General features: G+C 57.7%; 1 protein-coding gene and 2 long non-coding RNA genes across 8 annotated transcripts in view; 2 read left to right on the top strand and 1 right to left on the bottom strand.

The window, feature by feature from the left end:
* The window catches only part of PRDM16 (PR/SET domain 16), a 314,238-nt gene that overhangs the window by 85,848 nt on the left and 203,152 nt on the right, over positions 1 to 25,238 (top strand). For 5 of the 6 annotated variants that reach the window (XM_072819974.1, XM_072819972.1, XM_072819973.1 and 2 more), the window contains exon 2: positions 15,849 to 16,198. In XM_072819974.1, the coding sequence (XP_072676075.1) occupies positions 15,849 to 16,198 (350 nt within the window). Of the gene's footprint in view, positions 1 to 15,297; positions 15,504 to 15,848; positions 16,199 to 25,238 lie in introns of those variants that run through there. The other variant, XM_072819975.1, reaches the window with a different exon arrangement.
* Positions 13,166 to 15,204, bottom strand: LOC140624638 (uncharacterized). Its single transcript, XR_012024099.1, has 4 exons — positions 15,095 to 15,204; positions 14,329 to 14,464; positions 14,060 to 14,181; positions 13,166 to 13,557 (listed from the first exon to the last, which is right to left on the bottom strand). It is a non-coding gene; the product is annotated as an uncharacterized lncRNA (long non-coding RNA).
* LOC140630218 (uncharacterized) lies at positions 16,205 to 18,505 on the top strand. Its single transcript, XR_012028027.1, has 2 exons — positions 16,205 to 17,386; positions 17,996 to 18,505. It is a non-coding gene; the product is annotated as an uncharacterized lncRNA (long non-coding RNA).

The raw sequence follows: 25,238 nt of genomic DNA, 5'->3' as shown, positions 1-25,238 counted from the left end.
TGGACGTTCAGCTCTGGCCACCTCCTTGGCCTTTCAGTGAGCTCAGGTCTTAGCTGTGACATGGGATGGTCACCAAGCCAAACGTTTTAGGTGCTGACTATGGTGCTTAGAAGCCCACCATCTGTGTTAGCTCACTTCAGGCTCCTGGCAGCACTACGAAGCAGGCGCACTTGTCACCCCACTGTGCAGATGCTGCCGGGAGGCCCAGAGACCTCAAGGCACTTGCCTGGGAACACACAGCAACACACAACCATACACTGTCGAGTACAACTGAACACTGTCCTCTAAACCATCCCTCAGTCCTGTGTCCCCGGTCGGCAGGGCTCCCAGGGATTTATAGTGAGCTGCTGGCAGCCAGTGAGGGCTCAGTCAGTGCTGGTCTACACCCCCCTGCTACCACCACCAGCAGCAAGCTTGAGAAGGTGATGTTCAAGGGTGTCATCAACAGAAAAGAAGGCGGAGATGAAAGCCTCTGTCCCTGGCCCCCATTCCGCATGAGAAGCTGTGATGTGAGAGGAATTTCTAACATGGGCCCTGTCCATGCCCAGCCCGCCAGTTAGCCATCAGCGGAACTTGAGGTTCCCAGTTCTCAGGGAGTCAGTGCCTGGGCTGTGGATCAGGCCACGGCCCGTGTTGGGAGTGCGTTTAAGGTCTGGCCCCACCTGGAGGCAGAAGGAGGTCGGGTGCCGTGCTTGTCACCAGGGGCATGAGAACGCTCAGGGGTGGCAAGGGGGACAATCTCCCCACCCTGATGGAGACAGGGAGGGGGTCCTGCCTCCACCCCCTGCCCCCCCCACATCCGCCACAGGCCACGGCCATTTCCAGTCCCACTGACGCGCCACAGCCATGTGCATGGTGTGTGAACAGGTGGGAAGTTGGTGAGACTTGTAAATTAGTTGCTAATGAGGAAGTTAGGAGATTTGCTGAGGCATAAACAATAAGAAGCCCCGAGAAAGAAGATAAATGGGTCCAGAGCTCTTCCCTCCCCACCCCCAGCCACCTGCCTTCAAACTCTGGGTTAGACGGGCCTGAGATACAGATCTGAAGGCTGGGTTAATAGGAAGAAATTGGTTGGAAATGTAGAGACAATTAATTGAATTAATATGCCAAAGTGATGAAGGTGGTGTCAGGGTACCGGGGGTGTGACTGGGCTACCTGCCGCCTACCCGACTCCAGGTCCAGGGCTCTGCAGATGACCTGTCCCTGGGCCCCGTGAGGACCTGACGGGAGCCCCATGGTTCTCCTCTGCAGAGAAGCTACATAAGCTGGTGTGTCATCCAGCTGACGCAGAGCCCGGGAAGCCCTCCTGATGACTGACCCCTCAGGTTCCAGAACCAGCAATGAGACGTCTGGGGGGAGCACGAGGTGGCTGCCCGGGCCACTCTGACCACAAGAGATGAGCTGTTCTCTTGAGACAAAGCCCTGAGGCCCGGCCTACTGTGTCCAGCCCAGGGAGTCTCCCAAACCCACCTGCAGTGAGTGTAGGTCCTGTCCCTAACACTGCGCGGGGCCATCTCGGGCAGATTTTCAGCTTGCCCTATAACAAAACCTGCAGATTAGGGAACTCAAGAGAAGCTGAACTTGAGGATGAGATCTGCCCACATAGGCCTAGCATCCTGAGTTTGTACGGCTAGAAAATATTCTCATAAAGCTGGTCAAGAGCCAAAGGAAACACTCTGTTTACTTGACTGAAGCCGACTTGCGACGGCGACTTTCTTGGGGACGTCGGGGCCAGGAGACATTTGCACGGGGCTCAGAGCCTGGAGCAGGGGCCTGGCAGACCAGAATCCAGTCCGGGCACTGTCGTCACCAGAGTACGGCCTGGGGCAGGTCAGACTTGTCTGTGCCTCGGTTTCCTGATCCATGCGATGGGGGGTAATATTGGGCCTTGCTCCTGCAGTGAATGGTAAGATCATTGGCGGGTCTTCCTGGTCGGCTCATGGATGTTGGTCGCTACCTGGATAAAGCACCAGGCAGGGTGCAAACCAGCGTGCCCACCTCGCCCACCGCACCCACCGTACCCACCGTGCCCGTCCCGGTAGCCCCTGTGTCGCCGCAGCAGCTCTTGGCGCCCTCTGGCCGGCGTCAGGTTCTTGGGGGGAAGGAAGGGAAGAAACCGGCGTCGGCTCCAGCCCCTGGCGCCTCTCGGAGCAGCGGGCCTCTCCTCTGGCTCCCGGTCCCGGGCCGGCCGCGCTCGGGTCAGCAGCAAGCTAACGCCTTTGTCAGGGTGATTAATAGTGCTGGGGATTGTCGTTAATTCACTGCCTAATGACTGCGGCCGGCGCGCTCCGAGTAATCGGGTGATGTATGTGGGGAGCGCCCACCTCATGGCAGAGGTGAAAATCATTTCGACAAGTCAAATATTGTCACAGGGAGCAAATGGCTCTCCCTGTTAATAAAAATTAATGAATTTTTTTCTTTCTTTCTTTCTTTTTTTTCTCTCGCCACTGGCCTGCTAAATGAAGCTGCAGAGTGGCTGAGCCGGGACGAGCTTGGCGGACTTAAGCACTTTATTTGATGGTTAAAACTATAAACGTCTTTATTAGGGAAAAATGCAGCCAGAGGGCCAGGATGGGTGTCAGCCACCGGTGGCCGAAGCTGGTGGCTGCTCGGGTGTGGGAGCCAGTGAGAGGCTCCCCCAAGTCTGCGGAGGGGGGAGGTGAGGGCAGGCAGTGAGGCTTCCGCTGGCTCTCTGGCATAGAGAGTGGGGGTCCTCCAGCTGATTGCTCATCCCTCCTGTCTGCAGCCCCGTATCTATGCAGTATCAGGAGGGAGCAGGTGCCTGGGCAGTGCAGCAACGCTGAAGGATCTTCCTGGCTCCCTGAGAACCGAGACACGAGAAGGCACCACTGTCCTGTAGGGTAGCAGGTGGCTCTGGCTCTCAGGGGACTGCACAGCTCTCAGGGTCCCAGGGAGCCGAGGGGGCCTCCAGGGAGGGCAAGGAGTGGGGAGGACCCATGACTGCCTCTAGCAGCAAGACATCTCGGACCACCGGTCTCCAGGGCTGGGGGGTGAGGGGATGCAGCTGACCCTCGGCCACTGTGTGCAAACACATTTTCATTGTGAGCAGCCACGGCCGTGGGGGTGCACCTGCCCTGCCTGGAGTGGAGGTCCGTGAGGAAGATGCTGCACCTCCTGAAGCTCTGGCTGGTGATGCCTCCACAGCAGGGCCACCTCTCCTCCCCTGCTTCCCCTATCCAAGGGCACCCTGGGCCTTCTGGGACCCTGCACCTCACACCACCCCGAGGAAACCTGACCTTCTAGGTGGAGGGGCAGGCGTTCTGGAGTGGCTTTATTCCTCTTGCGATTTTTATTTCAGGGCAACATTTGTTTACGTGCGATGTGGCTCGCTCTGGCCTGTGAATGGCAGCCATAGGCCCAGTTGGTAGGAACTAAAGAGATAAATATATCTATAAATAGTTTGGTGGCGGTTGTCGGGGGTGTTGTCTCAGGGTTAACCCGTTCCTTCTCTGCAGCGGGGCCCACAAAGCACAGAACAGAAATGGCAGGACGTGTCCTGTCCCTGCCATGAACCTGTGGGGTGTCCCCTGGGGGGGTGGGGGCTGTTCCTGGGCTGGGCCTGCAGAACCACCTAGGGGCCCTCAGCCACTGTCCCCCAAGCCCTCTGCACCCATGGCCTGCCACCGGGCACACCTGTCCCCTCCCAACACCCGGTTACAGCTCTTGGGTCTGTCAAGCAGTGTGCATCTGTGAGTGTTGGGAATCCTGGGCAGACCTTGCTCCTGGGTGCCTCCACTCCGTCCTCCATTGGGTGGAGGGAGGTCCAGAAATCCACGGTACCCTCGGGCCCGGGCCTCTGTGTCCCTGGCTGAGTGTGGAAAGAGCCTGAAGTAGCTTCCAGGAGAGGGAATAGCCACCAGGTCCTGCGACCAGCACAACCACCCAGAGCCCAGCTTGGAGGGGCACTCGGTGAGGACAGAGCCCCAGGGGCCCACAGGGAGGCACACTGGAGGCTGCTGTGGCCACAGCGCCAGGAGCAGTGTCCTCACACGTGGGTGCATTGTTGCTTTGAAACACCCACAGGTTGGGTGTGCCTCTCTTATACAGATAGGGAACCACATCCAGACAGCCTCTGTGAGCCAAAGGAAGAGCATGCCGTGTGTAGAGGCGTGGAGACTCAGCGGGGACGATGAGGGAGAGATCGCTGGACCTGGCCAGGGGCGGGGGTGCCGTAGACGGGGCCTCCTTCACTTTGGTGGGATAGCCAGTCTCGGGTTCCACTGCTGACGAAAGCCTCCTGTGGTCTCAGAGACGGGCACACCCACATTCATGGTAGCGTTACCCACGAGAGCTGAGAGCGGGATGCAGCCCAGGTGTCCGGCAACACACGGCTGGATGTGCAAACATGACCCGTCCATGTGACGGAAGTTTCCTCAACCTTACAAAGGAAGAGAATGCTGGCACCTGTGACGGCGCAGGGGGACTTTGAAGACAAAATATTCAGTGAAATAAGCCAGAAACAAAGGGACAAACCCTACAGGATTCCACTTGCAGGAAGTCCCTAAGGAAGTCCGGTGCAAGGACGGAAGGAGGAGGTAGGCCCCGGGGGCCGGGGCAGGAATGGGGGGCACATGTTCCATCAGAACAGAATCTTGGTTTGGGAAGAAGGAAAGGTTCTGGAGATGGACCATGGTGACGGTGGCCCAACAGTGTGGATGCACTTAATGCCCATGAACTGTGCACTAAAATGGTTAAAATGGTCAGTGTTATGTGTCCCTTACCACGATTTTTAAAAAGCCCACTCAGTTGTTGGAGGATGTCAGGGTACACACGGAGCCAGGGCCCGGGGCCTACCTCCCTCGATACCCGAGGGGTCCTGCTGGCTGGGCCTCCTCTGAGGATGGGACGGCTCTGGTTGGGGGGCACCCCGGTGCGGCCTCCAGCTCACACAGGACAGGCACGGGGGCCAGGGAGAGTTGGCTGTGATTGAGAAGAAAAACAGACAGATTTGAGCAATCCGTGGGCTACCTCGCTGCCCCCAGGGCTCGGGCAAGTGGTGTATTAACCAAGGAATAAAGGAGAGGAAGAAAAAAGGCCAAATCACATCTCTCTGAAACAAAGAGGCTTCGTACCAGGAACGAGCCTTGATAGAAATTGCAGTGGCATCGTGAGCCATTCAGCGCCTGCCCGGGGCGATGGAGGCAGTGAGCAAATAGGGATGGGGGCTCGGAACGGGAGCTCGCCGTCCCTGGAGCTTTGCGCGGATAAATAATCGTCCTAGAATAATGCACTCGCCGTCAGCGGGGGCCAGGTGGTCTGGGCTGCGGGCGGAGCCCCTCGCGGCCCCGGGTCAGCACAGCTGGAGCGGGGGCTTGGGCGCCAGCGCGGGGCATAGAGGCCAGTGGGCTCCCAGCTCTCCATCTCAGAGGGCAGCCCCTGGGCACCCGGCCTATCCGTGGGTCCACGCAGACGACAGGCCAGGACGGGGGCAGGTAGTATGTTGGGTGAAGCATGAGCACAGCCCCGTCGGCTCCTGTGCATGGTGGTGTGGCAAGGCAGGGGGAGCCCCTCAGCCCCCCCCTTCTGGATCCACAAGGCTCTCTGGCAGCCACAGGCGGCCCCAGGGGAGGCAGGCTGACCTGGGGGCTCAGCTGGGCCCTGGGTCACCCTAGTGTGTCGGTTTCTTCACTGGCAGGAGGGGCAGGTCAGCATGGAGCTGTGGCAGAGGAAGGACACAGGGGGCCTGGGAGAGAGGACAGCGGCCCCCAGGCCACCCCCTGGCCCTGCTGTTACAAAGTACCAGAAATGGGCTTAAAGCAATAGAGGTGGATTCTTTCACCTTCTGGGGGTGTCTGTGATCACTTGGCTGCCTCCCCCGTGTATCTCCCCATGTCTCTTCATCTAAGGACACTGGTCATGTTGACGAGAACCCATCCAATGCCCTCATGCTAACCTGCTGCATCTGCAGATGAGGCTGCTATCTCTAGATGAGACAGCTTTCATGGGACCGGGGTGATAGGACAAAACATATCTTTGGGGACACCCATTTCAACTCACATAGTCGGGAGCTGCTCCATCTTAGTGACGTCCTGGGTGACCGTCCTGGGTGGGATGTGGGAGGCAGTGGAGATCATTGCAACCAGAGTCAGAAGGCCTGGACCTGCCACCGTGGGTGCCGGACAGGCTGCTGGGTTGTTCGGACCTCACTCCAAAGAGGAGGCAGCCCCGTGGGCCGCCCCTGCCTCGCTCAGTGTTTGAGATGAAAGAAGAGCCTGCGTGAATGTGGCCGGGTCAAGAGGTCACCAGGCCTCTGGACCGGGGAGCTGTGGGAGGAAGCCCTACCTCTGTGGGGAGATTTCCGTCCAGGCGCCATCCCCGGTCTCGTGGGCCCTAATGATAATTCCGCCATCCGCCCTGCAGCTGGGGCTCGTCGCCCTCCGGTCCCTGTGGGCAAGGTCCCGGGCGTGGGATTGAGAATATAAATGACAATTGATTATTATTAATATTTAGCATGTTTGCAGAAACGTCTCTTCTCGGTGCTATTAATCTGTCGTGTTAATAGCAGCCGCGCTCCTGCTCTTGCGCTCGGCGGCTGTGCGGCGAGGGGAATGCCAATGAGCTGTGGGCCCGAGGTGGTGATGGAGGCCGGGAGGTGGCCCCGGGTGGCAGTGGCTCCCGGCGGGGAGGTGAGGCTGCTTTGCTGTCGTTCTAACGCCGAGGCCCAGGGCTGCGGGGACAGCCACCACGTTTGCTGTGGCAGATGAAAGCCTAAGAACACCAGTGAGACAGAACCCTCAGTTCCCACTCCCCTTTCTAGCAAACCATTCCTGGAGGCAGGTCTGCAGTCCCAAGACCCCTTCCACTGATGAGGGGGCCTCTCCTTTTTTTTTTTTTTTTAATTTATTTTTTATTGGTGTTCAATTTACTAACATACAGAATAACCCCCAGTGCCCGTCACCCATTCACTCCCACCCCCCGCCCTCCTCCCCTTCTACCACCCCTAGTTCGTTTCCCAGAGTTCGCAGTCTTTCCGTTCTGTCTCCCTTTCTGGAGGGGGCTTCTCCTGAACGGCTGTCCTCGACAGACGAACCCGTACCAAGATCCTCCACTAGAAATAAAAACATCCCTGTGGGCTCACCTAGAGCCAACCTGACAGATGGGCATCTCTCCACCCCTCCTCCCTTGAGCAGCAGACTGGAGGGTGGATGACCTGACAGCTCCTGTGGACTTACAGGCTCTGAACCTGGGGGTGCTTTCTGGGGTCTATGGGGGGCCCAGTGCACAGTACTCCTCCCTGCTTGGTCGGAGATGTGAGAGTCAGAAGATGAGCACTAAAGTCTCACCTTATGTCTCCAGAAAGGCTCAGGTGGACCATGCAGCTTAGCGAGAGGGCCAGGTATGCTTGGGCCGAGCCCCAGAATCAAAGAATGGTCGCCCCACCCCTGGAATGCTAGGCCAGGCAGGCCACTTCATGTTGGGTGGAGGGAGGGCAGCCCTGAAGGAGCAATGGAGAAACTGTCCCTTTCCAAGATGGGGGGTGGGTAGAGCAAACCCAGGTACTCATCCCAGATGAACTAATCAGGCAAGTGGGGTAAGAAGAGCCAGGGACTCTTGTTAATAGGGGTCTATTCTCAGGGAAGGAAGCACTGAGAATTCCTGCCTTCTACATTTCCTGTTAAGAATCATCCTCAAGATGATCCTCACATCCACTCACCCACCCACCATCCATCCATCTACCCATCCATCCATCCAACCAACCATCTACTCACCAACCACTCATCCACCCATTTTTCCATCTGTCCAGCCACCCATCTGTCCATCCACCCATCCATCCATCCACCCATCCACTCATCCACTTATTCACTCATCTAACCATCCATCATCTGCCCACTCATCTTTCTACACACCAACCCATTCATTCCTCCATCCATTAGTTTATCCATTCATTTCCTGTATGTCTTCTATGGAACATGAAGAAGGCCACCACTAAATGCCAGGACACTTTTCCAGGTGTGTTCTCACTGCATCTAGAACCTTAGAGGCAGGTGGTGTGGTGTCTGAGAGCTTTAGAATCAGGACTGAGATGTCCCCTGTTGGGCCCCTGCTGTTATGTGGCCATGAGCAAGTACTTACTCCCTGAACTTCCCTGCCCTGATGTAGGAAGTGGATGATATCTCCATTCTGTCCCCCCCCAAATCGAGGGCCCTGTTGGCTGCATGCTCCCTGGGCCCAGTCAGCACCAAGCAGCCTGTGGGACCCCAAGGGGCAAGTTGCCTCTGGTGTTCACAGCTGCACACAGCTGCCCACAGGCCATGGGCCACAGAACCAAGGAGAACTCAGTACTCTGAGCAGGTCCATCTGCAGTTCCCCAGCTGCTTCCAGAGCCCATCTTGGGTGGTTCTAGAATTGAGTGGAGGGCTTCTCCATGGTCTCAGGGCTCTGGCAGGGACATTTTGTTCCCTACATCCCCTCCCCTCTGTTGCCACATCCCTTTCATAAATTGACCCTTTCGAAGCAGTAACTTTAAATGCTTCTCCTGGGAGCCCCGCTGAAATGTCTCTTTACCCGAGGCCTGGAAACCTTGAGTTGGCCTTGGTGGAGGTGCTGTCCCTGCTCCTCTGGCATCGCCCTGACAGACACCCTGGTCTGAGGGTGCTGCAGCGCAGGGGTCTGGAGTTGATGCCGTGTGAGGCCCTTGTGCGGGCAGGGCAAGGGGAGCCTTCAACACTGCTCTTGGGCATCTATCTTGTGCATGGGGCTAGCCTTGTGGTGACCCCATGAGCCGACCTGTGGGGTTCTGCGGGGATGCAGGGAGGCTTCGTCGACTGCCGCTTCCTCCTTAAGTGTCTCCACAGGCTGTATCCCTCCTTTTGGGGCTGTACAGGCTACCAGAAACGTGAGCACCCTCCCAAACTAGCGTGGCAAGTTTGTAGGCTGGCTGGAGGGGAGTGAGGGGTAAGTCAGGGACCCACGGATGGGCACTGGTCTGGATTTCTGGAAACCTGGTCATTTTAAGGAGATGTGACTCCCCTCGTGTTAAACCCTATCTGCCCACGAATGTGTTCCTGCTGTTTCAGCCCTTCTGGGCTGATTCCCCACTTGCTAGAGCCACAGCAGGGGTTCTCATAGGCCTCTTTGCCTGCCCCGTTTCAGGCTGAGTGGGTCTGGAGAGGGGCCTGAGGGCTGCTGGGGCTGCTGGCCTGGGGACTCCGATCTGAGGACCCCTGAGCTACATAGGCAGGACTCCCCCAGAATATCCAGCAGCTGGGTCCACCTTACCTGATGTGGCAGGCCCGTCACCATCACTGGGAAACCTGCAGGGTTTGCCCAGAGTTAATGCCCTGTAGCCGGTCCCCTGCTGCTGCGGAGACTTGCCTTGGCACTCTCAGCGCCCTGGCCTGCTGGTGGCCACTGGAGGGCACAGGTTCCTTCTCTGGGTGCAGGGCTCCTTGAGCACCTGAGCCTGGCCCACAGCAGGATGCCAGCCTCCTATCTTGTCTGCAGTGACATTTAGGTCTGCCCTTGCCTCCTAAATACAACGGGGCTTCTTCAGACCAGGGGCAAGATCTTAGCTTCATTTCCAGTTCAAGACGTTGAATGTTAACTGAATTCTTTGATTCAAGTGTCCACTCAGCCCCAGCCCCATGTGTCCTCGTGTCTGACCCTGTCAGATCCAGGTTACACAGCTCTGCCAGGAGGCCCAGTCTGCCCACAAGAGACCACTGCTCTTCTGGGTCCAGACTCCCTTGGGGAGGGCCCACTGCTGTGCCTCTCGGGGCTCCAGGGTGTTCAAGAGCATCTTGACTGAGTGGCACATCCAGCAGAGGAGGAGGTCTGTCACCATGTTTAGCCCCAAAAGTGTTCCTGAAGAGACCCTGGGGTGGCTGGGAGCTTTGAGGAGCCTGCGGGGCTTGGATGTCATACCACTCCCCTTTAGCATCATTGTCACCTGCTACAGGAGGGCATGTTTATTCCACTTTACATCTCAGCTTCAACGGAGTGGGGGGTGGCTGATGAGTGGAGGGGCTGCCCAGGCCAGGCTGTTGGGGGTCCTCCTCTGAGGAGGAGGGCTGAGCAGGCCACAGGGCTTCTTGGGGCTCGGTTCTGTGGGATGACTAGGATGGTTCCCTGTATGGGCTCTGTGGGCTCTATGAGCCAGCTGCAGGGTGTAGGGTGGACCCCAGGTGGCAGCCAGGAAGCGGGTGGCACCCCAGGGCAAGGCTGAGGTCAGCCTGCATGTCCTCGCTGGGCAGGGCCATCTACCCCAGATCTGCGGGGCAGATGACATGCTGACTCTGCAAGGCCTGGATGGGGTTTGCTGCAGTTTTCCCTGGCCATCAGAGGAGGTCAGCACACTGAGGTCCAGTCCTGAGCAGCTTGGCTCCTGGGGTCGTGGCAACCTCTCCCCTTTCTCATGATCTGTTCCCCTCTGTTGGGGGACCTTGGTGCCCACCTGATGGTCATCATCAAATCAGCTGAGAACATCTTGCTTTTGACCCACAGACCCTGAGGTGATCACCAGATGGGCTCTCACTGGGTGGGGGTGCATGGGATGAGCTGCTGGTCTCCCGAGGCTGGGCCCACCCCAGGCCACCTGCCAGCCTGTCCTCATGTCAGACCCTCCTCAGGGCATTCTCACCTCTCCCGAAGTATGGCATGTCCACTCTTGCTTCTAACCCCAAATGATGGGGATGAAATGCAATTAAGCAGAAAAGAAAGCCAGACAAGGATGCGCTTCCCGTTTTACTACAGGTCACCCACCCGTTTGGCTTCTGAACAGAACTTGTTTCTTCTTCCGAGGAGGAAAGGCGACATCCCAGTGTGCGTGTTCAGGGGGACGGAAGCTCTGTGCCGGTGGCGCTTTGGGGTGAAGCCCAGCCAACACTGGAATGGTGGGAACTCAGCTGCCAGGCCCGACTTTGAAAGGAACCAGCTAGACTCCTGCAAGCACATTCTCCCCTGTTCTTAGGGTTCCTGCCCTGGTGGCTGTGGGGTGACCTATAGGGCTGGGGTGGGTGTGAGGGGCATAGCCGCTCCATCTCCCACTGTGGGACTATAGGCAAGCCACCTCACCGCTGTGTTCCTCTGTTTCCCCCTCTGTAAAGCAGGCAGCTCAGCAGCGAGAAGGTCGTACCCGGGGTAGGTGTGGGGGGATGCCCATTCTCCCATTGCCGATGGGGCTACCTTCAGGGCACTGACAAGAGGGTCAGGAGGTGTGGGGGTCCCATTTCTATTTCCCACACTCCGCCTACACTCTTCCATCCATGCTGCTGGGGGTGGGCCCATCTCAGGACTACGCTGGCCTGCCTGCCCCCCTTGGCCCCTCCTGAGACACCACGAAGGACCCCCATCAGAATTTCAGGGACCAAGAAGTCCAAGTGAAAGCCTCCCAGGAAAGCTCAGATTTGGGGGGGATCCGGTGACTGCCTTCAGCCCCCACTCCTCGCTGGGGTGTGCCAACCCCTGGGGACCTCCTAAAGGTAGGGTCAGCACTCCTGACCTAAACTAGAATGGCGGTATCACATGATTTTGTAAGAATTAACATTTTCACATCACTGTGGCATCTCGTTCAGATAACGCCCAGCCTCCTGGGACCGACGTGGACACAGTGTAGGATGCTGATTCACCCTTCCCCAGGGGCACTGACGTGGACACGGTGTAGGATGCTGATACACTGCTGCCCTCGGCTGTACACTAGGCTCTGTAACCACAGCTCTGTAACCTGGTGCCTGGTCCTCCGGTACCTCACGGCTGCCCACTCCTCCCATGAGTGCCTGGGGACCTGTATCCAGCGGTGGTGGGAGCACACCGCCCCATGGGTGGGCCAGGTCACATCAGGTGTCCAGAGGCAGAAAGCCCTGGAGCAAAGAAGCAGTGCTCTGGAGGGCCTGAGCCCAAGGAGAGTTGTCCCAGGAACTGGGCAGAGAGCTGGTCCTGGATAGGGCATGTGGGCAGGGCTCCATAATCCCTCGCTGGGCCTGTGGGCAATGGGCTGTGTCATCTGTCTCAAGATGACAGTGACATTGCAAGCTGGCATCAGGATGCCTCTGTGGGGTTCTTTTGGGACCACAATGGGGGCCACCCCAGTCCCTGAGCTGTGTCCCTCTGTCCTGAAGGAGCCAGGGCAAGGTAGCTCCTAGTTCTGCCACGCCCCAAACCCCGTGTAGAAGTTTTCTCACTCTCAGAGGTCTCCCGACAGAGGACAGCTGCACCCTCCCACCCAGAGGGCATGTGGAGGCAGGGGCTGGCCGACGAGCCTCCCTTGCACACCCCATACACACACACTCCCACTCACCCCCAGGCCTTAGCCTTGCCAGGCCCTGCACAGCACAGTGCTCCTGCCAGACGCGCCAGCAGGTCTCGGGGCATCTCCTCAAAACACAGTAGAGGCAGGACTGGAGCAAACCACATATGGACCTAGAGAAATTGTCCCCACCCCAAGCCTGCCGAGGTCAGGGCTCCAGTCCACCGACTCCGTGTAAGAGCAGCCAGGAGCTTCGGCTTCAGGGGCCGCTGGTCCTTACCCTGCTGATCACCGCCCTCCCAGCTCCTGCTTGTATGGCCAAGGGGACACCCTGCAAGGGACCCGCTGATCTGGGGCCGTCTCTCCTATCTCTCTCTCTCTCTCTCTCCAGACCCCTACCTCCTGGCTGCTGTTTTGATGTTTAGATGGGGTTGTCCGGGGAGAGGCTGGGGGTAGCTTCCCATCAGGGATTATTTGCTACCATTAGGGCAGGAGGGGGCACAAGGCTCCCATTGTGGGATCGGAAAAGACCAAGCCCTAAACTAAGGGTTCAGGGTGGGACCCAGGGCAGGATGGGATTGAGGATGTGGTGGCTCTCAGCCGGTGTGGTCCAGACCCAGGAAGCAGCTAGGTTTCTTCACTTCTCTGACCTGTTTTCTGAGACCGAATGTCCATTGTTCCTACATTGAGCAGCAGGTGACCAAGTCTCCAAGTGCAGTTTCAGCATCAAGTCCCCAAGAGCTCCGTGACCTGGCTGGGACCCTGGCCTACAGCAGGTGCCTTGGGGCCGTGGCTCAGGATGGCCCCGCTGGCTCACCAGCTCCTCCCCTCTGCTCCCTGCTTTTATTATTTTTTAGTCAGTCTCCCAAAAGAATTTTTAGGAATGATGGACTGAGTCATGAATCCTTAGCCTGAAATTACCACAAAACCCAAATAAAGGACCTCAGCTCTCCCAACGAGTAAACAACACACAATTGCACAGCCTATATTTCCAAAGTCATAAAACGCTCCCGTTCTTGGCTCTGCATCCTGACTTTTGAGAGAGTGCCTGCCGGCTGGAATGTGCCAACGGTCCTGGGGGTCTGGGGAACATGATGCCCACCCCCTGTCCGTGCCCGCCTCACCCAGGGCAGAGGGGCTCCTGGCTGGAGCTCCGACTGAGGAAGGATGCTCTTTCGATGCAGCCTCTCCGGTTATGCGAGGACCTGGGAAGCTGGGCAATTTGTGCCGGCCTGCCCCGAAGGCTCCGGCGGCCCAGAGCGGCTTACTGCCTTCCCCAGGGCCTGGGGCTGTTTCTGCACTTCATTTTCTCCAGATGTCTCCTGCACACTGATGAGGTCTCCTCACGCCACCTGTGAAAGAAGAGCTCCCTCACCCCCAGCATCAGGGGCCGTGGGATGGAGACCTGGCTTCTCCTGGTGGCTTCAGGCAATCACTTAACCCCTGTGCCCGCCGGGGGTGGGAGGCCAGCCTCGCGCTGCCTGCCTTTAATCAGCAGGAAACACCACCTTTCTCTCCCAAACTGTTTGCTCGGCCAGTAAATTAAACATGCCCTTACAGCACTGGTTTTCCTCCAGTAGGTGAGGAGTTTTGGGAAGTAGAATTCAAACAGAAAAAAAAAAAAAAAAGGCCAAGAAAGAGCCCTGAGATGAATATATATACAAGGGGATGGGGACCCCTCCCCACTTTCTGCCCCAGCAGATCCTAATTGTCCTGGAAGGCGAAGGCATCGCACCCCGAGGCGCATGGGGAGGGGGGCCCGGGGCTCCCAACCTGATTTTGTTTGTGAGCCTCGTGCAGTCACCAGTTCCAGATAATGAGGTGGCATGTTAATTACCCCCCCTTTTAATTTACCTTTATGCTGCACACAGTCACCGGGAAGGCTTATGGGGGTGTTCTTTCAAACCTAACGACTTGGATCTTTCTGGCGGAGGGACCAATAGCTGCCCTTCTGTTGTTGCATTTTTGAAAGGAGCCTACGAGTCAATTAGAAGGGAACCGTTGGCCACTTAAAACATAATAATTACTTCTGTGAATGCTGCTAAATTAAATAAGTGTTATCCCCGTGATTTTTTTTTTTTCTTCAAGACTTTGGTTTCTTTTGAAAGAAAACATTTTCTTACTTCTCAGCAGATCTGTTTGCAACCGGCGTGAGGATTCTGAAGTCACTTCTGTGCTGGAGAGGCTGTGGCCCCAGGGCGCAGGGGGGGCCCCGAGGCAGGGTCCCTGTGGCAGGGTTTCAGGCCAGCACACAAGGGGCTTGGGCAGAAACATTCAGGCCGGAGGTCAGCAGGCGCTCCCATCCCCCAGCCTCCCCTGACCTCCCCGTTTCCTCACTGTGCGATTCACGTTCACAAAACATACAGGTTCGGCCTTTGAACTGAGTGGTTCATTTGGAAGGTTTACCCAGGTGTGTGATCACTCCCTCCATGTCAGTCCTCCCCAGAGGGGACCCCGTGCCCATGACCTGCCACTCCCGGGGCTTCTCTCTCCCAGCCCCCAGCCCCCAGCAACCACTAGCATGAGCTCTGTCTCATGGACTTGCTTTTCTGGACACTTCCCGTAAACGGATCATGCTGTGTGGGCCTCTGCCGGCACCCTCCACTGAGTGTTGTGTTTGCCAGGTGCATCCCCGCTGCAGTGGGGGGAGAAGGAGGGGGGGGGTTGTCAGTGCTCCATCCCTCCTATGGCTGAGCACCATTCTGCTGTGGACCTGTTCACCTATGGATGGACAGGGGGCAGTCATGCCCTTGGGGATTCTGGACATATGGTTGTGGGCACCCAGCTGTCAGGGTCCCCACTTCCCATTCCTCTGGGCAGAGCCACTTTCCTGACTGAGCAGCTAGCTACTCCTTGCTCTTCCTATGCCTCCCTCAGCCCACAACTCACGATCCCCTCTGTGTCTCAGGCCTGGTGCACGTCCAGGTGGCACTATCTTGGCACCTACAGTCTCCTAGGATGGACCCCAAAGACAGGCCTGCAGTGGATGTCAAACTTGGTGGCCTGCAGCACCACAAACCCCTCATTTGTGACCTCAGCAGACCTCTGTCCTAACTGGCCCTTAGGCCACCAGGAGCTCGGGAACCCATCCCCAGGGCCTCTGGCCCCACCAAGGTGCCCTGAGCTGCCCAGGTTTTAGAGCAAATGTCATAGTGATCCAAATTCTGAGTCCCCCTGAGAGTCTGAAACATGTCCCTGACCCCTACTTTCCAAGGCTAGACACAAACCACAACGGTTCTGGAAAGAATATTTCACCACCAGCCCTGGGTTGGGTGTCCTCTCTGACGGCTTTCCCCAGGTTCGCAAACTCGTGGAGCGTGGGCAGCTCCTCTCTTTGCTTCCCTAAAGCAGAAGAGGCAGATGACGGGCCCTCGGGTGTCTGCATTGGGCCACGCACAACTCTGTGGGGGTTCTGAACCCCGGTTCCCAAAGGAGTATGGCAAAACCACGTCCCCGGAGTGAGGGCCACTTTGCTCGGGACAGAGCAAAGGGGACGTCTCCTGGGCAGGGGGTGGCGGTCGACCATGTCTGGGCCTCTGGGCACCCTCGGGTCCCGTTGTGCCCTGTTTCCCAGGTGGTCCCCGAGTGTCACGCACAGGGAGAGGGCGTGCCGCAGAGCCTGACGCTGCATTGTCTCCTTCAGGTGACGGCGACATTGTAAATAACATGCATGAGCCTGACCCGGACCTGCTGGCCGGCGAGAGCGCGGAGTACGAGACTGAGGACAGCGTGGTGTCCCCGATCCCCATGGGGCCGCCGTCCCCCTTCCCCACCAGCGAGGACTTCACCCCCAAGGAGGGCTCGCCGTACGAAGCCCCTGTCTACATTCCCGAGGACATTCCCATCCCGCCAGACTTTGAGCTGCGAGAGTCCTCCATCCCAGGGGCCGGCCTGGGGATCTGGGCCAAGAAGAGGATGGAAATCGGGGCGAGGTTTGGCCCTTACATGGGGGCGCCCCGGGCCACGTGGAAGGAGGCAGACTTTGGATGGGAGGTGAGCATTCCCGTGTGAGCGTGATTGATCACGGCCATTTATCTTGTGTTCAATCTATTTATAAAGCCGGGCTGAGCAGTGCTGCCCGAGGCGGGAGGCTCGGTCGGAGAGAGCGCTCGAATGTCACATTTCCCAGGCTTATTTGGTCCTGCAGCTTGCATGACGCGACTCAGCAAACATCAGAGGTCCTCGTGGGCGCCTGTCAGCCCCCATAGGCTATGCTTGCTCTCTTCCCGGAAATGTGTCTTTAATGAGCTCATGTCTTAAAACACTCCGTGCTCCGTGTCTGGATCTTAGGTGCTAAGGCTGCAGTCTCTGCAGAACCGAGCAGATTAATGGAATGTCCCGGAACAGGAGTCTCTACTCTGGGGAATGCTCCTGCAGATGGGGGGCAGCCCGAAAAACACGCCTGGTGGCCGTGCTGCCCCCAGCGTTCCCTACATGTCCATGCCAGAGCCCCCTACCCACTGGACTCTGGTCAGCGGGCTCCCGGGGAGGAGCCCCCACTTCTCTGATAGCGGGGGGAGCAAGCCTCCCTGCCAGGGAGGGGCATCTTGCAGTTTAGATTTCCCTAACAATCTGGGCCTGGACTGACAGTTCTGGGGGCTGCGTGTGGTCAGGAGAGGGAGGCCCGTCAGGTGAGGGTGCTGCTATCCCCAAAAGCATCCCTCCAGGGCTTGGGATCTTTCGAGGTGGTGTTGGTGGGGACCACAAGGCCCACAGAAGTGTTCTCCTTGCTGGCCCTGGCTGCTCTCCCAGCCTCACATGGCCGGTGCTTGGTGGTATTTCTGGCAGAGACCCTGCCTGGGCGGAAAATGCAGATGCAAACCCAGATTCCTTCTGGGTGCTTCACGACTTCCAAAAGTGCTTGCAGGAGGTCAGCTCTAGGAAGGGGCGAATAGTCCAAGGAGGGAAGAGGACCCTGTGTGGCAGGGGCCAGGGTGTGAGGGCCAGGGCAGGCCGTGCTCCCCACCTCAGGTGCCTCTGGGAAAGCCCCCACTGTTCATGCTTCAGCACGCTGCGTGGAGGGCAGGAGGAGCTTAGGTTTGTATTTGCTCTCACATGGGAGGCTTTACAATCTCTAAACCCTGCCCTCCTTCCTCAGCCCTGAGCACATCCCAGGTGCATGCTTCCCAAGGATTCCCAGGAGGCTGGGTGTGCTGACGGATGCTGCCCACCACCGAAGAAGTAAGATCTTTGCTCCCTCTCTGAGCACCAGCCACCTCGACTTTCCAGCAGGCAGGGGGATGTGGCCCGTGGTGACACATGGGGCATGGGCCCTGGGGACATGGGGTGCCAGCCGGAAGCCCTGATCTCCGTTGAGTGCTTTGAGGGTCTAGGCAAGAGGTGGGTTGACCAGACAGATGAAGGAATGGGAAGGCCAGAACCCCCCGTGGTGGGAGCATGTCCTGCTGTCCAGAGGCAGCAGACAGGGTGTGTGTCACTCAAGGACGGGGTTGCCTTCAGAGCAGACCAGCCAGGGGCCGGGGAGCAGGGTAGGGCTGGTAGTGAAGGAGTTTGAAATCCCAGTGGTTTGTGGCTTGTGGGGTCACCCCTCAGGGGACGGAGGGGAGCCTTGGGAGACTTGGCCTGTCCTGTCCTTCCTATGCAGCGATTCAGGAGGTGGACTTAAGGGTGTTTATTGGATACGCTCAGGAAGACGTGCGCTGTTTGGTTAGGAGGCTGCTTCCAGAGGGCAGAGGCAGACAGACCCTACAGGTGGCGCTTGGTGTGACCTTGAGGCAACTTCGCGCTTGTCTGCTTTGATACAAGTTTCTGTTTGCTCCTTTTCTAAAGAAATGGCCCATATCGCTTGTGCTCGCTCGGTGCCAGGCCTGGTACCGGCTGTCCCTGGGATCTGCCCGGTGCCTGTTGACTTTGCGACATTGTTTATTCTCCGTGTACGTGAGGGAACGTTCTCCACGGCGCGCCTCCTGTTCCTGCAGCGGGCTTTGTTCTGCGGTTGTGACCTGACAGCTGCCTTTCATGCCAGCACTTAGGGATATTTGCCCACAACCCAATGTCCTCAAATACTGTTCCAGACGCGCCCTGACACTATCTCAGCTGACCTTGCTTCCCTTGCAAGCTCGGGCGCCGGCTACCTGCCTTTATGATCTCTTTGGGCTCCGTGGCCTTCCATCACATGGGGTCTGAGCCACTGTTGTGTTGTCCTTGCATCTTAAGGACCAATGATGGGACGGGGCAGGAAGCCTCCGCCTCCCCGGATGCAGGAGAGAGGGGAGGAGGTGGGAACCCCGAAAACTCAGGGCAAACCCCGCTGTGCCTGAAATAAATAAAATCTATTTTTGTTTTGTTTTGTTTTTTTCTGGCTCCACAGACCTCAGTTTGGGCCTTTAGGGCAGGAGAACCAACCATCGATCCTCGTAGGGGAGTCTCCTTGCTGAATTTCCCACCTGTCCACATAGATAGTGTGGTTTCACATTGTTTTGGGTCTTCCTCTGGCAGGACCGGTGGCTCGGCCGCACCTTCACAGTTAGGCCCTGTCCTGGCCTCTGTAAACAGAGCCCAAGCCTGGGGTGGGGGTCCTGGGCTCCAGAGCCTAGATCTTCCTGTGGTTCTTGACGAGACAGGGGCCACCAGGGAGGTCCCTAGTCATGAACACTAACAAGGCACTGTGACGACCGCGGATGCCTGGGCCACTGTCCCACAAACATGCCGCCTGTGGGCTGGTGGGACCCTCACAGACAGCGGGATGCAGAGAACGTTAGTGCTGAAGTGTCACGTCGCCAGGGGATGCCAGCCAGACCCAGGATGGTCAGAGGCAGCGCCCAGGGGCAGTGCAAGTGTGCGCGTCACCTTGCGACATGCTGAGTCTCGGATGTGTAATTACCAGCTCACTCCTCACGCTGGTAATTAACTTTTATAAATCAGGACAATTTGATTTTACTGCAACTGACATGGTATTCGTCTACGGAGGAAGAACCAGTGAGGACAAAGGAGATGCACGGAGGGTCTGTACCCCTGGGTGGGCGGCAGTGGTCCATGGTGGGTCCAAACTTAGCAGTGTGGCCTCTCCTGGATGGCTGGGTTGAGGGTCCAGCATGGGAGGGAGAAACCAGATGCTGGTCAGGCGTCTCTTGGAGGACTGGTTTAAAATCAAGGTCAAATAGATTATTCTTACCGTCATCTTGGGACACCACAGAAATAATTTTCTTTCTACTCTGAGAACGAAATTCTTGCTCTGGACCATTCCAGAGAAATGGTTCTGTTTTCTTTTTTCTTTTTGTAATGGACAATGGTGCCTGACCACCACGTGGTTTCTGGTGACGGGACCCCTCTTGCAAAAGTGCCTCCACGTGACCTAGGACCTTAGGGTTCCAGGCCAGGGGGGCATCTTTGTTTCAGTAAAATGGGGATGCGTGCGAAGCTCCCTGCGTCCGTTCACTCACCACACATCCTTCAAGCCTCCCACACATGGCCTCTCCCACCCACGTGTACATCAGACAGTGACTCGAGGCCTCCCTTCTCTGCTCTTCAGGGCACATAAGAAGTGACTCCCAAGTCAGGCCTGTCCCCCTGCACCCCGGGCCTGGCCAGCCCTGTGTCCAGATGAGAGAGTGGGCCGCGTGGAAAAGGACCCCCAGGATCCACCTCAGAGGATGGTGATCTGCCTTCCTGCCTGCAAAGATGCCCAGACTCCCAGCCCCCCTGCCCAGATGCAGCCTGCCGGCTGACGCAGCCACCACTCACTCTACCCAGAATAAATCACCCCATGATTGCACTTGATTGCCCTGGGGTCTGAAAAAACAATGATTTTGATCATTTGTTGAGTAAATCATGACATTTATCATCGTGCTACTTATTTTGCTAATTAAGAGCTGGCTGCGAGTGACAGCCCAGAGGGAGCGGGCTCCTCGGAGGTGCCACCTGCCCCCGGGCAGGGCCTGCAGCAGGTGGGTAGCATCCTGCAGGACCCCAGAGGGCAGCAGCAGGAACAGTTGTCACCTTGACAGTGCTCACGTTTGGCCTGCTTCCTCCTTGTGAGCACATCTCCCCCAGAGAGCCCGCTGGAGGCTGCTTCTCCAGTGCCCAGCCATGGCCTGGCCGGTAACAGGCACTCTGACATGAGCCGTTGAATGAATGTGCCTGTCTCTGTTTGAGAAGCTGGTGGAAAATGTTAACGTGAATTGATGGGGTTTCATTTATCTGCAGAATTCACTCAAGTGGATGACCTCATCCCTTGGCTTTCATTTCTGAATAGTAATAAACGTGTTCATTTGTTCAATCAACAAACAGGCTGTGTCTGGACCAGGCGGGATGGGAAGCTCTGGGGTCACGGGGGAAAGCAGCCCTGAGGCTCAGGCTGCCCTGATGGCCGCTCTTCAATCACACAGCCCCCAAGCCCACTCCTCCTGGGTGTCCCCCGGGGCCTGCTGGAGGGGTTTGCTGGGGGTAGGACCCTCTGGCTCCTGTGGACCACAGGACACCCAGAGACTCCAGGCTAGGGGGGGTTGCTGGCAAAAGCCCCCCGCCCCCAGCCCTACAGTCTTGGATGCTAAGAGATTTTTGTTAATTTAAGATTATGTTATGATCCAGAATGTATGCCCTTGAGAAGGGCCTGGGGTTCAGAGGAAGCTAACTCTCTGGGTGTCCAAGCCTGTCCACCCACATGTATTTTAGAAAAGCAATGCTTTCTTTTCCAAGGTTGCTGCTGAGCATCCTTAAAATGAGAAGAGGTTTGGAGGTCTAATTTTGGTCCAGAGTGTAGGCTGGCACTGAGGCTGAGTGGGCACTGGGCTGGCTCCCTGGGCCCCGGGCTGTCCACTGTGGTGGCCATCCAGCCTATCACATCGCCAGGGTGGAAGTCTCCTGGAGGGCTTTTGGAGACACCGTGACACATACACAATAGCACAGTGCCAAGAACTCACTTCTCCAAGAACACAGAAAGGTTTCCTGGGGCCCCAGGCCTGAGGCCAAGAGTCCTGGGATCAGTGGCCTCTGCACCTTGGCTTCTCACTGGCCCTGCAGGGAGTGGCTGGGGAGTCACACCCCCCCACAAGGCTGCAATTATGTGGCCCCCAACCTGAGGCCTCCACCTCTTCCTGAGGTCCAAGCTCTCTGAAGGAAACCTCTCTGACATTCACCTTTGCCTCAAACACACTTATCTCTTTCCTCCACATCCAGATGCTAGCTTAGACTTGCTCCTGAGTGGTCGTGTGGGAGTGTGCACACGCATGCACACACACACAAGCACACACGTGCACATGTGCACATGAACACACATGCACAGACATGTACATACATGTACACGCACACAAATACATGTACCCACACACATGCACACACCTTTTTTTTAAGACTTTATTTATTCATGAGAGACACAGAGAAAGAGAGGCAGAGACACAGGCAGAGGGAGAAGCAGGCTCCATGCAGGGAGCCTGATGTGGGACTCGATCCTAGGACCTCAGGATCACACCCTGAGCCAAAGGCAGGTGCTCAACCACTGAGCCAGCCAGGTGACCCACACCTTTGGTTTTTGCTGAAAAACCTAGACTGGGCTCCCTGCTTCCAAGGGCAGGAGGTTCCCTGTCCACCCTGCCTGGATTTGGCAACTCTGGAAGAGCAGAGGGGATTGAAAACCGCCACCCCATTGCCCAGCGTCTTCAGTTCATGGGGGGTGGGGGTGGGTCCAGAGAGCATGGAGGGGGTGCTGCAGATGGGTGATCAGGGGCACGCAGGTATTGAGCAGATGCCACCTGCCGCTGCTCCTAAGGTCAGCGCTCACCGGGGGCCACCTCCTGCCCATAGAGGGAGGCACTCATGCTCCCTGTGGCCCATAGGCACTCACTTGTGCCCATACACAGTTGCTCACATGCCCCCATGCAGAGCCCATGCCTGAGCCTCCTCTGTGCGGCTCCCACCCTAGAGCCGACGCAGATGCGTGCTCTTGCTGGGGTGGCTCTTAGGCTGTCTCACTGTGTGTTACTCTTGTCGTTCCGGCCGTGGGGTAAGAGCTGTGGCGGTGTGCGTGCCGGGAGAGGGGTGGGCACCCATCCTGTACACACTCCACTCCGTGGCTTCCTGCCACTCTGATAGCCCCACGGGTTAAATATCTGAATGTGGTATTCTCGGGCCCAGATCTTGGCTGTCCTTTCTCTCTGCCCACTGGGGACTGTCGGGCGCAGCATCCCTTCCCCCCAGCCCCAGGAGTCTCAGAATCTCTCTGCTTTGCTGTCCTTGCCTGGCACTGACTCACCCCTGACGCTTTCCATTCTCTGTCTGGGCGGCCTGGAGTTTTATTTTAGGCCGAGATACACTGCAGGGCCCGCCCCCCACTCCCCCCCTCTCCCCCCCTTCCCCCGCTCCCCCGCCCAGTGACTTTCTGAATGTGCTTAGTGCTTAGGAGGCACACCATACATTCTGGAAGGCATCAGTGTGTGGTTCAGTGGGTGTTCACACCCCTTGGAAACACCTGGACAGGAGTGCGTTTAGGGCCAGTCCCCATGCCAGCTGATGGGTGCCCAGATCCAAGGGAATGGGCCCAGGTCTCGCTGTGCCCATGGAGGCTGTGGGGAGGCGCAGAGCCTCATGCATGGACTCCTTGCTCCTCAGGAACCACTAGGCACAGGCCCTGTGCTGTCACCCTCGAGTGCCGTGACACGGGGTCCAGACGTTTCTAGCCCAGGAATGCCATGAGATCCTGCACTATCTTAGGCCTGGCTCTGAAGCACGGGTATATAAGGAATTTCAGAAAAAAGGGGAGAGAATGACTAAGAATACCTCCTTGATAGCGCTCTCCTTTATTTCCTTAAGGGGTAATAACTCAGCCACAACCAGCAGAGGGTACTTTCTTTAAATAGAGCATTCTGATTCACAAGCGAAAAAGGAAATAAATATTTTCTTTTCATATTCGAGAGACGTCCCCGAATACCAACTTCTTAAATGGTATTTTACCCTGTGCACCCCCGTCTCTCTCTCACCAGCGACAACCAAGTCCACCCCTGCTCTGCAAAGGGCTGCTGGGGAGGCCGCACCGTGGAAAATCCTGACGGGTTGTCAGAAGGAAGCGGGCGGGAGCCGTGGTGGAGGGGAGGGTGGCTTCCCTTCTGCTCAGCTCAGCAGCCGTTCCCGTGGGGCCCTGGTCAGCCCCTCCTGCGGGCTCCAGAGGCCGCGGGAGAGCACAGTGCCTCTTCCCTCCGTCCTTTCTGTCTTTCCGTTGTCCTCCAGGCACATTGAGAGAATGTGACGAAGGCCCCTGGCGCCTGTGTTGGGCAGGACTGGCCATGCCGCGGCAGTGCGGCCCTGGAGCACAGACCCAGGGGCAGGTCTGTGTGAACTGGGCACCTGCTTTGTGCCACCCACGGTCCATGCGTCCTCTTTCTACTCCTGGTCCTCATGCTGCCATTGGTAAATGGATCCTACGTCCCAGCCCGTGGGCTGCAGGGGGCCTGGCAGGGTGTGAGCTCCCACCCCACAGTGGTCCCTGATGCTTGTGATGTGAGAGCTGGAGGGTCAGGATTTGCTGTGGCCCCTGAGTGCCCGGGGCCCCACTAGGGGGCTGACTCACACCCTCACACTAGGGGGCTGAGACATGTCCAGGCAGGAGCTGTGTGCAGGGTCTGCCCAGCTGGTCAGCCTCTGATGCACCATCTGGATTGCCCTTTACACACGAGGTCTTGTTCTGGCCCTGACAGGGTCCAAGGAGGGCAACCTCTTCCCCTTGCCACCTCTGAAGTCCCAGAACTTCATGCTGAGCATCCCCCTGTGCACTTTCCAAATGCAGATTTGGAGCAAATCTTCTGGATCAGAGTTCAGGTGCAAGTCCCCAGGAATGTGCACCCTAATGAGCCGTGGGAGCCTGGGCACTTGGAGGAGTCCGTTCCAGACCCAAGTCTTGGGGAAGGGGCTTAGCTTGAATTTCCCACCCCTGCCTATAATTGCCTTCCTCAACCCTGGGACCCCAGAGAGACATTTTCCTGTTGCCATGAGGACAGGTAGTAACAAAGCCTTTCTAACCACAGAGCTTGTCAGGGCCAGGTAGACAGAGTCGGAGTGGGGGCACCCAGGGGGGCTGACCCTGTGGGCAGGGGATGGAGGGGAGCTGAGGGTGCCGGGATAGCCTGGCCACCCACCATCACCAGGCTGAGCTCTGGGCCAGGGGCTCCCGGGGCTCTCAGCCTGCAGAGCAGGCCCCTCCTGAGGACATGGCTGCGACAAAACTTGGAGCATCGCTGTTCTTGCTCTCCCGGTTCAGGCAGGAGTCTGAAGCCCTACAGAGGGAGGGGTCACACACGGTCACACAGCAGATCGGCGCAGGGGCCCTTGATCAGATCCTGCCGAGCGCCCTGCAGTTCACGTAACCAGCTCATGCCTAGAGCAGCGACTCAGCCAACCCCTTCCCCCGTGCCCCTGGCCTGTGTGGACACTCCATCCTGCCCACCATGCACAGTGGGTGATGGCCAGGCCACGGCTCCCCCAGAGAAAGTGTGCAGTGCCCCTTCGTCTGCTCCCACCCAGCAGAACTCAGGCTTCCTGGTGCTGCTGGTGGCGCCCTCTGGGCTGACCCCATCTGCCCGAGGCACAGGCAGTGGTGCAGACCCACCTGCCAGGATGAACCAGCTGCAACATCCTCATGTATACAGAACTCTTTCCATTTCAGATACTCCCCGGCAACAGACCTCCCAGGGAGAAGAGTGGGCAGCTGCTGGCCAGGGGGCTCCCTGGGAAACCCCGTCATGACCTTGGCCGGCATACATCCGGCCTCTCCGCGGGCCTCCCTCCCGCTGGGTTGGACGAGAATCCCAGGCGTTGCAGGCCATAAAAGGTCTCTGGGTCATGGGACAAGGGCGTGAACCTCCCAGCCAGGCCTGGCCTGCTTATCAGAGCTTCTCTCCCAATTGAGAATTTCTGTGACCAGTCACCCCTGGGTTAGGAATGTGTTCTCAGCACGTCATGGGCCACCTCGGGCTCCGCCAAACCCGAGGGCAATGCAGCCACTCGCACTGCTGAGAGAAGCCACAGGTGTCTGCCCCTGCTGGGCTCAGGGCTGGGCTGGGGCGGGCCTCCATCCGTCCCGCAG

Source organism: Canis lupus, chromosome 3 (assembly GCF_048164855.1).
Source record: "Canis lupus baileyi chromosome 3, mCanLup2.hap1, whole genome shotgun sequence".
NCBI lineage: Eukaryota > Metazoa > Chordata > Mammalia > Carnivora > Canidae > Canis > Canis lupus.
The sequence above is the reverse complement of the archived record's forward strand: the minus strand, read 5'-3'. Positions and strand labels throughout refer to the sequence as shown.